Raw genomic sequence first — 13,034 nt, forward strand, 5'->3', positions numbered from 1 at the left:
AAGACTTTCCATTGTACGCGCTAAGATTACATTTCCAATTTAAGCTCCAGAGTTGACCCAATTCAAAGCTTTCCATTTTTGGAAGTATTGTTGAAGGCCTCTGCAAGCGGTGGAGGTATGTGTTTAAACGTAAGTTCTTGTTCTATGTGGCAGGCACTGTTCTGAAGTGTGGAGAGACTGGTTTTTCTCAACAACCAAAGCTTTACACCCCATATATATGTGAACACGTTTTGGATCAGTGTTACAGCGCCTGTCATATATTAAAATGACCAGATGCCCAAAAAAGACATCCTTTGTTTGTCTGTGAAAGCATCTTCCGACATCTGAAGACAAAGGCGATGCATGGGTATAATTTAAATCCAATGAGAGGAGCCCTCAGTATATACCGATGGACCTTGTATATACAGTATGTAGTTCAGTCACAATTCAGCAACAGCTGACACTGGCCTAATCAATCATAGAAATTCACCATCCATTTGATATGAATGATTTATGATTTCATTGTAACCGCCATGGGCTGTGCACTTGAGATGCACCGCCAACATGTTTACATCTATTAATTTGAAAGAGTTTGTATTGGGTAAATTAACATTATTGAGCAACAAAATAGAATCACCCAAATAACTTTGAGGCAAACAACTTGTAATTTGTAGTATGTCAACCGCAGTGATGAGATTCTCCAGTAGTTAAAAATCACACATTCATGTAGTGTCTATACGTAAAGTAAGTAAGTACGCAAGTAAAACCACACGGAAACACACAGACACATATATGTATGTAAATGTCCTCAACACTTTAGCCTCATTTCAGCAAATAGCACACGGACACACGTTTTTGTATGCATGCCTGTAAAACTATGCACACCATATAGAACAGAAAATGTGTACAATTAAGGGCAAAAGTACTGGGATAGTGACACAATTTGTTTTCTTTTTTTTTTTGGATTGGCTCTGTACTCACATACTGCATTTGAAATGATGCAATGAATAGGAGGCTAAAGCGTTGACTTAATCATTAATATGAGGGTATTTGCATCCATATCAAGAGATCTGTGTAGGAATTGCAACCGGTTTTAAACATAGTCACCCCCTCCCCCGAATTGGATTACCCAATTGGGACATAAATACTAGGGTTACACGCTTCTGGCTTCACCACGATAGGATAAAATTTTCATCCAAAATATGCTATGCTATACCTATAACTGAAATAATTTTAAAATCTGCATATTTTATTTACATAGATATTTGTACAGAAAGTGTATGATATATAGTCACACATACATATTCCAGCAATGCACAAAACGCTTAAAACAGATACAGCAGGAATAAGGTGTCGCCTAGCAACCTGAGTTATCCTCAAGCTGTCATTCACTCGTGGCATTGCTGTGCTGGCAGTGCAGAACAGATATAACAGTCATTGCCGAACAGGTTCAGCCAATAAATACTGTTTCATCATCTCTCATCACCGCTGCTCCCCCTGCATAGCAGCACCTTGCTGTGTAACTCCCAGGTCTAACAGGGAGGCAGGTGGAGCATCTAAAAAAAAAAAAAAAGCCAAAGAACCGCTCGATTTTTGAGAGGACTCAGGCACCCGGCCGGTTTTATCAGCGCAAGACATCCGTAGAAGTTAGGCGAAGACACATCGTCTTGTACATACCTGTCTGCGGCGAAATATGGGCCCCGTCGAACAAGTGCAGCCCCGAGTCTGACACTGATCAGATAAAGCAGAGAATATTAGACACACTGACAGTGAGCGCCCTGTGGTCTCAAACAGATAGAGGACATCTGCCCGTGAGCTGCCACAAATTTCTCATTCCCCGTCACTGTAACGTCCCTGACACCTCGGCTGAGCTCTCTCCAGATTTTAAAGAGATGGAGCTACGTGCCTGCCCTCTCCCTTAGGGTCTGCTGGCTTTATGGAGATTACTTGTGCTGGCAGGCAGCATATTTCCCATGGTCCTCTCCTCTCGAAAGTTCACAGGGATTCCATGAGACAAATGGATCCAGTTGCTTTATTAGGTGAGTTGCTGTGACATTCATGCAAACCATTACTTGCTCCAAGTTGACTTGCTCCATGACAAAAACACTCTAATAATGTTAATCTAAGTGGATTTGATTAGATGTTAAAACTGTGGCCTTCCGGACTCCAGGAGCCACACTGCAGGGAGTAGTTGTTGCTCCTTGGCGTCCTGGTCAAATCTTTTGACTTTAGTCATCTCATCTGCCAGTTTAATGGCCTAAATAATTCACTCTCTCTCAACCTGAACTGTAGAGTAATGAACGTTCTGTAATTAACTAACTGCTCTGCATTGCACGTATGGGTTTAAAAAATGCTGACGGACAAGGTGATTCCCTCTCCCTTTCATACCCTACTAACGCTCTTGAACAAAAAGTGAATCAGCTACAAGACAAACACAAAAAAAAAATGAATGGCAAGAGATGTTACATTTTAAATTGTTTTTACGTCACAAGGTAGCTGGCAGCTAACAACAGATGCACCTAAGAGGGATGTTTCATTGCCGAATCGTGAGAATTGTGAAACCTGTGTGGGTCAGCTAGGGTGCCAGCATATGCATAGCAACTTTCAGTGGCCGCATTACAGGGTGATGTTGAGTACAGTTCTACACAAACACAGTGGAGATTTCATACAACAGGGAAAATCAATGCAGGAGCAACCAGAATGTCCAAATCCTGTGTGCTTCAGTGTGTGTACGTTGGTGTGTGTGTGTGTTTTCACTTATGAAACCAGCACTGGCATGCAATCATTTGTTCTTCAAAGGAAAAAGAGGTGCGGTAAATGAGCATCTACCAACATAAAAGCCAAATGTAAGAAAATCTTTCAGCTCTTTCTGAAGACAAGTAATGTTTTTTATTGAGCTAAATTGGTATCTTGGCTGTGCTTGTCATTTGCTGTCATTGGTGTTGAGTATGTAGGTAAATATTTCTGGGATCTAAAAAGAAAACCAAAAAAAGGGGGAGAAACTAAACATAAAGAACAGTAACAGAAATCAGTGTAGCAGTTATTTGCATTTCATTTTTCAATGTAAAAATTATCTGTACTGTATGCTTTTACCATCTGTGATTTACAGTCCATGCCAGATTATACAGCACACACATTAAACATTGAGCAGCATCGCATTCGCCCCGATTTCTGCACCAGGTCAGTGCTATTTATCTTTCTTTGTTCGCTTTTAAAATGTATCATAATAAAAATAATTCATTTTTTTATGAGTTAAGGAACAATTCTTTATTCCACTGATAAAAGGTGTAACTTATCTACTTTTGGACCACAGTGCCACAAACTGAACAGCAGGTACTCACCATAAAGAGATTATTACAGTGCCTTAAATCACACACATTTATCACATCATGATCTTTGGCCATGGCCTAATCATTACACAAGAAAAAACGGAATCAACATTCCAGTTAACAGAAAAAAGGGGGGGATTCGGGGGGGGGGGGGGGGGGGTGGCAGGTGTCAGAGACTTGCAGAGATCACCAAGAGAGCAAAGGTAGTTGAACATTGTACAAATATTGGAACTATGATTAGTTAAATATTAGAAAGTAAAATCCCTTTTTGACAACTGCAGATGATATGTTTCAAAATAAGAAAATTAAAAAAAATACATCAATACATGGAAAAAAGTAAAATTCAATAAAATTCTCATCTAACTACAGTACAATTCTCTTTACAGTCCACCTTATAAAAAATTATGGCCAGCCAGGTAAGTGCCTGTTTTTCCCACTCAGGCAAACAAAGAAATGACACAGAGCTAGGCTTAGCTCAGACCTCAGGTAAGTTCTGTGAAGAGGGAGCAATCTGCAGGTCCTTGGGATCTGTCACAAGGCGCTGACCTCAGATCTGTGGGGAGGGGACGGTCAGCAGCCCCGTGGGCTTCATCTTGTTGATGCCGCCATCCAGGATGCAGACCCGCGGGTAGTTGGCCTTCACCAGGTGGGCTGTGAACTGAAGAAAGGCCAGGACGCCGTTAAATTAACCGATCTAAGTAAACAAATTACAGGAACTTAAAATGTAGACCACTGGGCATTGGTAAAACAGGAACTGTTTACAGTACGTTAGCTGGTGCCGCCGTTTCATCCTGTAAAAATGCCCAAGCTGAATTCATTCTAGGCTATGGATTTCTCACGCTGGGAGTTACAGATCTCAGCTGGAAGCAAACTGGAAATGAGCAGGCAATGATGCGTGCGGCCAGTCAATGTTCACCACGAGCCCAACGGCATGCGCATTTCTCACAGAGGAGAGATATTTATGTATCAATCAATACAGCTCATAAAGTCCTAGATGGTGGTAGGGCCAAAAAGGACAGGTTAAACTGCCGCCCACCTATGCACACTGAACACGGTTCAGGAATCACCCTCGGTTACTGTAATTGTCTTTCTGTGATCCCACAGACCCCCTAACACAGCCAAAGCTTAGTAAAAACGCACCAGACTGAATATGAAAATTGACATTCCAAAGAAAGGTTTCTCCTACAATAGATACAGCAGTGGGGTGGCACAAGTCAATAAAACCGAAAAAAAAGAGTCAATCAAAATATAAAATAGAAATAAAATAAATACTTTTTCAGAAAAAAAAAAGGGGGGGGGGGCAAAAATGGAAATGTGCACAATAGTGGTGTTCTTGTTCTAAGCCCTCTTGCATCATCGCTCCCTCGATGGCAGTGAATAATCTCTTTACCCGCTGGAATAGAGCTGTCACTTATCCCTCGCGGATGGATTTCAATGGCCCTCAGTGAGTGGCAGAACGAGAGCCGTTACAAATTCTTAGGCTGCTGCTGCTTCAAGTCACAGCCAAAACACAGGAGTATGGTTAAATTAAATGAAAAATAAAAAGATTCAACCAAATCAATCTGTCGATATTTCTGACAGAGAACGCATGACACATACAGTGAATATTATATTACATTCAGGCATTTAGTAGACACTCTTAAACAAAGCGACTTACAGAGCCTGTATTTTTACATAATATCCGCTTATACAGCTGGATGAATTACTGAAGCATTTCAAGTTTGGTACCTTGCTCAAGGATACAAGCATGCCCTGCACGGGAATCAACAGACAGCATCAGTTACAAGTACAGTTCCCGAACCATTATTACACACTGCCACCAAAAGCATTGGCCTCAAAAATGATTTACACCATTGATTAAGATGAACAAACGAGGCTGTATTAAAAAAATAATACACCTGATGGGCTATATTATATGCTCAAAATATGCGAAATATTTCATACTAGCACAAAAATATTTTGGTTAACAATGTCTTTTCCAAAAACCTTTTTTCAGTATTCAAAACACAACTTTTAGAATGGGTTCAAGTATGGGGATTGCAAAAGTAATTTGGAAAGGTTGCAGCAAAGATTGAGCTTCCTCTCATGGGATACCAGTTTGCTGGAGTTCATGATTCCATTGACAAAAAGAACCCCAGGGCTAGCAGATCCAAAACAACCTGACTCCAAAGATTTGGCACCATACTTTACCGTAGCTACGAATACAGACATCCTTTTCCTGAAGTCATTGCTAGTGCATGGGGCCAAAAAACTTGTCTGACCATAACACCCAGTTCCAATCAACCTTCCAATCCACTGGTACTGTGAGTGGTGGAGGGTTGCGATGGTGATAAAGAAGCCATTCATTTCTACAGCTGTGCTCTAGTCTGCATCCTCAGTCCCAGTGACTTCCACACCGATACAACATGCGTGCATCACTCAGTCTTCTTCCTAATGAATGGACCATAATGGTGGCTGCCACATTCCAGAGCCGGGCCGATGTTTTGACTGCGACTTCGCAATAGGATCCGCGTGGTGAAAGGCGAAGTCTCCAATGTCCTTCCTGTGATTTTAAGGAAGCCGCCTTCCTGCGTTTTTGCTGCGAGCCACTTGCTATCCAAACTTAAACAATCAGAAAAAAATGATGACAGGAGGATACCTCTTTATGCTTCAAGAAAACTTCCAAAGACCATCAGAAAAAATTCAAGACACTACTTCAAGCCACTACTTCAAGATGGAGGAGTTTCAAGAAGTCTTAAAACATGCCAAAAAAGGTCAATATGAGCACATGCAAGATATCACAGAAAAGACAAAGGCACGTTCAGACAGAGGATGAGCTAAACATTCTTATCAAGATAAACCTGGTATACAATAGTTTTCTTCCTATTTTTCCAATTAGCCTAATTACAGACATGAGAGCCATCACGTAGGTGGCCTTGGCAGACAACGGCTATTCAGATCTCATATTTCTTTTCCAACTTGTTTTTTTCTGAAGGATATATGCAGGAAGCTTAGACACCGAGGCTTGAGGGAGCATGTGAAGGCTTGTTGGACAAAGTTTCGGACTTCCACGTCAAAACTAAGAACAGTGTCTCCCAACTTTGACAATGCAATCATTAAAAGAACACTTGATATCGCATACTATTAAACACACACAAGCACTGTACCACACTATCAAATCACAACATTTCCAAAGCAAGAATAAAAATCTGAAAAAACAACCGTACATTTTTGCTCTTTGCTGTATCGTGCTCAAGCTGAATTATATCACAAGTTTATATTTAAAGGGGTCCCCAACCCTGGTCCTGGGAAGCCACAGGGTGTCTTCATTGCTGTTTCCTAGGACTTTAATTATCAATAAATTAATTACAGTCAATTACAGTTAACTTGCCTCACTCTGCCTCTCGAGAAGATGTCGTAGGAGGTGCAAATCATTATTACGAAAAATATAATGAAATATATTTAAATATTTAGCCTATATGAAATGTTTCAACATTATTTAGCTGGCTAGTGATAAACGTGGCTGACAGATATTGTAACTTTTAAAGTTCACATATTGCTATAATGAATGTGAAACATAAATGATACTAACACATCAAATAATTACACACCCAAATATCCATTAAAATGCAAATGTAAATGTAAATTAATTTCTTATGTACTACACATGCTGCCATTTTTGTTCAAATTTTGAGATAAAACGGAGCTCTGAAATTATACCTGAATTTCAAACCTGTAATTCCGAGTTCGACAACCGTTCAATTGTATTTTTGCAAGTTGGATCTCGTTTTTTTATTTTTTATTTATTAGTTTCAAGTTGTCTTGACTGCAGCGTATATATTTTTTTTATGTATTGCAATATTTTTCCCATAAAAAAAAATATCAACACGTTCGGTACACCTTGTGAAATAATTCAAAATTGCAGCAAAATAGCACGACATGGGACCTTAAGGGACGTGTCCACTGAACACTCTAGTCAAAGGCATTCTAGACAAACAACAGGCAGCGCTTTCTGGGAACAACAATCCTTCTGCAATTTTAAAGTTCGTAAGCTGTGGTGCATGCTCCACTGACTTCACACTGCATGGAAAATGTACACCCTGCAGTGTAAACACAAGAAACTAAAAGGAAATAAAAACCTTTTGCTGATAGGCCTTGGCTGTAGGTTCAAAAAAGGAGTGTGATTAAAATAAATTTGTACATTGTGTCTTAGACAAAATGGCCCAAGGTATTCAGTAACCTTTCGAACTTATTAAAGCAAGAAATGTTGGTGGATTATTTAGCCGATCATCTATAACAGGGTCATAGTCAATCATGATGATTGACATTTCCAAGCAGCAAAATAATAATGTTTAATACAGGGGCAAATTTTATAGACATGTGACCTGGGTCAACTTAACACTGATTTAATAGCTTTTAGTTACATAAACACGTACACAACATAATACATGCTCTGTTTTCAGCTGAGAACAGGGTTACAAAAGTCCTCACAAAATAATTTAAGGCAACAGCAATCCTACATAATGAGGCAGCACTGTGAAGATTTCATTGGGTGGTACTTGCAGGTTAAAATTAATTTTAATTTTCTTTGATCTGTTGCTGGCGGAATTTATGGAGATCATGCAGATGACTGACGATAAGGAAGGAATCGGGAATCTCGAACAGATCTCAATCGTCTGATCTCAGTCAGAAGAAAAACTGTTGTCACAAAGAACTGATGACTTTGTGAGCACTGCAAAACAAACAACCATTCGAAAAGGACGCCTACCACTGTATCAGTCTCGGGTGTCTACCTCACTAGAGGAAATCAGGCAGTGCGGGCTGTGTAAACATTCATAACTAATGCATTAGTGTGCACAATCTTGCAGTCCTTCTTCAAACAGAATTTCGCACACATATACCCACTCCTTGTTGTCCAGCCATTTCAATTTGCACTTCCTCATTACCAGGTTTGACAGCCCGACAGCGAGACAGAAATTGCACTTTAAAGCTCGGTGCTGTTTGGAGTCCCTCACAAGCAAAGTATTTCAAACACATACAATATTCAAGCAGAAATGTTACATATCTCTTGTTTAGTCAGCAGGGATTGCTTTTTTAATATTTCATAAAGATATCGACTAACGCGGGCGCGGTCTAAGCCTCAAATGTCAAAATGAGAAAGGGAGTTCTTGTCTGGCGCGGGGAATCAAATTCATTTATGAACAAAAGGGCAGCTTGTTTGCCAAAATTAGACCTGCCTAGGCTGGGAAGCTTCAAGTGTTTAGAGAGCGTGTTCAGGGGAATGCTTACAGAAAGGGTCTGATGAAACAAAGCCAGAGCCATGGCCCCTACTTGGGCATAACACCAGCAGCACATCTCCTCTGCAGACTGCAGAAAGCTTCAGAATTGAGGCACAGGAAAAAGAGCTGCAGTGTTTGCGCAGACTGGTACCGCACCTAAGAGCAGGTGGGCCAGCAGCCGGACTGACAGGACGGCACAGCCGACTCGTCAGGCCTGCAGTTGGTGGCACCGTCAGCGCAATGTGCACTTCGCGCATCCACTTGCAGGGTCCAGGAAAGTCTGCTCTCAAAACCTGCATCAAAGCAGTGCCAGTGATAAGTCAGTCGAGCAGGAGGAGGAAAAAAACAAAAAAAAAAAAAAACACCAACTGCCACTCTCTAACCTGGAGGAGAAAGGAACCAATGCCTAACACTCCAGATGGCAAATAGCAGGCATCTCTTCAAATCGACACCTTCAGCTTCATTTACCAAGTAAACAAAGGAAAACTCATCCGGCCCGGAAAAAAACGCTCATTACAAATCTCACGAAGACACTGCTGGCCAGTTTCTCAAATTATAGCAGCAATCGTGTGCTAGCAAAATACTCTGTGTCCTGGTTCTGTCTTTAAAGGATCACTGCTTAATGCATTGCAATTCATATTCTTTATTCCTAGTAGGCTTTAAATGTTCAGAGAAAGTGATCTTGCCGTTGAAAGGGCTGCCCCGCAGTACAAATAATATTTGATTCTGCAGAGGAGAGAAAATAGCCAGAGAGTGAGCTTTGCTCCTTTAGTGCAGGCCCACTCCCACTCAGACATCAGAACCAGGCTCTGGCTTGCCCTGCCGCGAACCATCAGGAGAATCTGATACATCTGTCCATTTCAACAGCACATACTGTAACCACACACACACACACACACACACACACACACGTGTGTGGGTGAGCTCCATAACGATTTTATTGATTTAGCTCCGTACTCCACAATTTTAGATTTGTAATTAAACTATTCACATGTGGTCACAGACTCTTAGCTTTTATTAAAGGTTATTTTAATACATTTTGGTTTCACCATGTAGAAATTTACATTACTTTTTTATACATAGTCCCCCCATTTCAGGGAGATTTCTGGGACAAATGGGTTCACGGGTCTTTCTGATGAGTCATTTGGGTTCCGTTGCTTCCTTAGTGAAAGTATAAGAGCTTTCAAAGTCTAGTCTTCAGTATGTCAGACTTTTGATTGCCTATGCATGCTGTTATTGGCATTTGTCAACATGAGGACCAGAGTTGTGCAAATGAAAGTGAAGATAGCAATTATGAGGCTGACAAATAAGAAGAAACAGTCAGGGACACAGGCAAAACACTAGGTTTACCAAAACCAACCGTTTGTAACATCATTAAAAATAAAGAGAGCACTGATGGGCTCAGCAATTGGAAAGACCTCTGCAGTTAATGACCAAAGAATTCTCACCATAATGAAAAAAAAAACCCAAACAGCTGTCTGCCAGATCAGAAACACTCTTCAGGAGGCAGGTGTGGATGTGTCAGTGACTACTGTCTGCAGAAGACCTGATGAGCAGAAATACAAAGGCTACACTGCAGGATGCAAACCAGGTGCAGAAATAGGATGGCCAGTTTACAAGCCCCTGAAACAAGCAGGAGATGAAGATGGCTGCAGTACAGGCCTGGCAGAGCATTGCCAGAAAAGACACACAGCACCTGGTGATGTCTATGGGCCATAGACTTCAAGCAGTCATTGGATGCAAAGGATATGTGACAAAGTACTAAGCATGACTACTTTCATTTATATAGCACTGATATATCCTAAACATTATAGTGTCCTGAAATAGGGGGACTATGCATAAAAAATGCTGTCATTTCTACCAAAATGTATAAAATATATATACAGTACACACGTGTTCAAAACAAAACCAAAATATATGACCCATATAAATAGAAAATATCACAGGCTATACAGGCATATTACGATAAGGTAAAAAAAAAGCAGCACAACAGAAGCACGCACAACAGGTATTCTGTATTTCTGCATTAGCTGAACACATATTGTGCTCAGTAGGCCTGACATTTAAAAGTGCCCCACTGTTGAAACTAAAAGTGTGCTGATTGGCCAGCTCGTCAGGAGCACTCACGGGGGGGGCGAGACCAAAGGCGGAACACCCACAGGCAGACGGAATACCTGTGCAGCAGTCTCTGGAAGTGAGCTACGAACACACCGAGGGTGGGAGGGAAACGGTGTTTCACATACTGTACTGTCTGCCTGTTTCTTTGTAACAAGCTAGAGTGCCTCACATTCACTGGTACAGCTGCCTAACCGTGCTCATTGTTCCCAAAGTCGTCTCCCCTGCGTCCCTGGAGGTTGTGCGAAGCTGGCAGGGGGAGGGGGAGAGGGAGAGGGAGGGGTAGGGGGGTGGGGGGAATAAGCTGAAGCTGTCCTGCGTCTCCCAAAACCGTATGCTGACAGATGCAGTCAGCGCAGGCAAGCTCTTGGCTCCGCCAGCACGTAACAACTGCTATCCCCACTCAGATTCGCGTAAACCTTGATTAGCTCTTCAGAGAGCTACCTTTTACTTCGAGTGACAGTTGGAACGCAGCCCAAGGCTCGCGGTGCATGCCTGTCATTCCCATTGTTTGACTAAAAGGACAACGGTCATCTCCGTGAAACCCCGGACGTTCACATCTCATAACACAGTCTACAGAATTGCATTTCCTTTTTTGTGGTTTGGTTATTGGTATACATCAGTATCAAAGTCACAATATTTTACATCCTTTCATTCTCAATAACGAAGTACAGTAATTGAACTGTGTCTAGCAGTGAGGTTTCCTAAACATATCCTTTCACCACAATTAAGTGATCACAAGATTTTCCCTGTACTTAATTGTGGATAAGAGGCGAAAAAATATGTTTAAGAAGATATCGCCCTACTAGACACAGTTTAATCACTGTGCTATTGAGAATCAACTAATATGGAATATTGTGGCGTTAGGACAGACATGCATTCACATTTGGCAGACATTCTGTCAGAAAGGGCAGCTGACAATGCTAGCACGCTATCACTATTATGATAATTAATATAATTGCTACCTGAATGAATCACTTTGAGGAGGTGTCATGTGAATGGTAAAGAAAGTACCAGGCTTTGTCCTTATCAGGCCTTGTTGTCCTACTTAAAATAGACAAAATGTAATATTCGACAAAGGGAACCTGAGTAAACACAAAACACATTTAAAAAAATATAATTTCATTTATTTAATGAAAAAATAAGTTATCCTATAGTAAGAACATTATGTCATAAACAAACTACTGGTTACACACAATTGTGTGCTGTTCAAGATAACCTGAAGGATTTTAAACATAGTTATGAGACCTTGAGTCCTATTTACTGACATGTCTTTTCTGTGGCATCTAGCGCACTAAAACTACAAGATAAGATATTGGATTCAAATTTCACATTACAATGTTGATTCAAAAGAAAAAGAGATATTCCTGTCAACAAATTTGCGAGCAAGAAACTTTTAATTTAGTATCCTTTGTAGGCAAGACCAAACAGCCATTAAACAGAGAAATAGGGAACAGAAGTTTCATTCTAAACTTCCTCTGCTGCCAACCATTTTCGCTGCACGGGAATAATCAAGTCAAAGATTTATAACGTATTGGAATGGAAATACCAGGCAATACCCTGCAGGCAGGGATATCAATAATAAATGGCCACCTAGAGAAATTTAATGGTTTTACACTTTAAAAGCTCTATTACTCCAATGGGACTTCAATTGGATTCTGCTCAATGTCTGTAATTTTGGAAAAGGCTCCTGATTTAAATGAATGGTATCAATTACCGTTCCAGCATGGACACACTTCTCTTCCCAAAGGCCTTCCCTTATCTTACAGCAGACAAATAGGTCAACAGTAAAATACGAACAAAATATCTATCCAGCCGAAACCGGTAATTGGCTGTAAACTTGCAAGACTCGAACGAATTTGCTTTCTCCCTTCAGCAGGCAGATGACCTGGCTCTTAAATACCACATTGACATTTGGAGATAAATTTTTAAATCCTTTCCCCATTGTGCTTTAATTAAAAGCAACCGGCTGCTTGTGATTAATTGAATGCTTAAATTGCTTAATCATAACAGACACTTGTGTAATGCTGAGAATCCGGGAGAGACTAAGCTGAATATGTTCACGCACTTAGCTGAAATGTGTTTTGTCTTCATGGGTTGTTTGGTAAAAGGTCATAGTGACAAAACAAGTTAGCGCAAGTAGCATAGTAGCTTCTTCCACAGTTTCAACATCATGGCAACTGAACACTCAATACTTCAATTCCTACTCTTACTACTGCTAAGAACCCTCAACCCATCAATCAAAGAGCAACTGGACAAAGAAACAATGAATACGCAAGTTTAAATTTCTTATTTTTTAAAAAATATATATGTATATATTATTATGTAGACAGTAGAAGTGCATAATATGTCA

The 13,034-nt window shown here is 40.6% G+C and overlaps 1 protein-coding gene across 2 annotated transcripts in view; it reads right to left on the minus strand.

Moving 5' to 3' along the window:
* Positions 1-2,849: 2,849 nt before the first annotated feature.
* tbck (TBC1 domain containing kinase) overlaps positions 2,850-13,034 on the minus strand; it is a 52,138-nt gene continuing 41,953 nt past the window's right edge. For both annotated transcript variants that reach the window (XM_035418407.1, XM_035418406.1), the window contains exon 26: positions 2,850-3,966. In XM_035418407.1, the coding sequence (XP_035274298.1) occupies positions 3,856-3,966 (111 nt within the window). In that variant the 3' untranslated portion in view covers positions 2,850-3,855. The remainder of the gene's footprint in view (positions 3,967-13,034) is intronic.

This window comes from Anguilla anguilla, chromosome 5 (assembly GCF_013347855.1).
Source record: "Anguilla anguilla isolate fAngAng1 chromosome 5, fAngAng1.pri, whole genome shotgun sequence".
Lineage (NCBI taxonomy): Eukaryota > Metazoa > Chordata > Actinopteri > Anguilliformes > Anguillidae > Anguilla > Anguilla anguilla.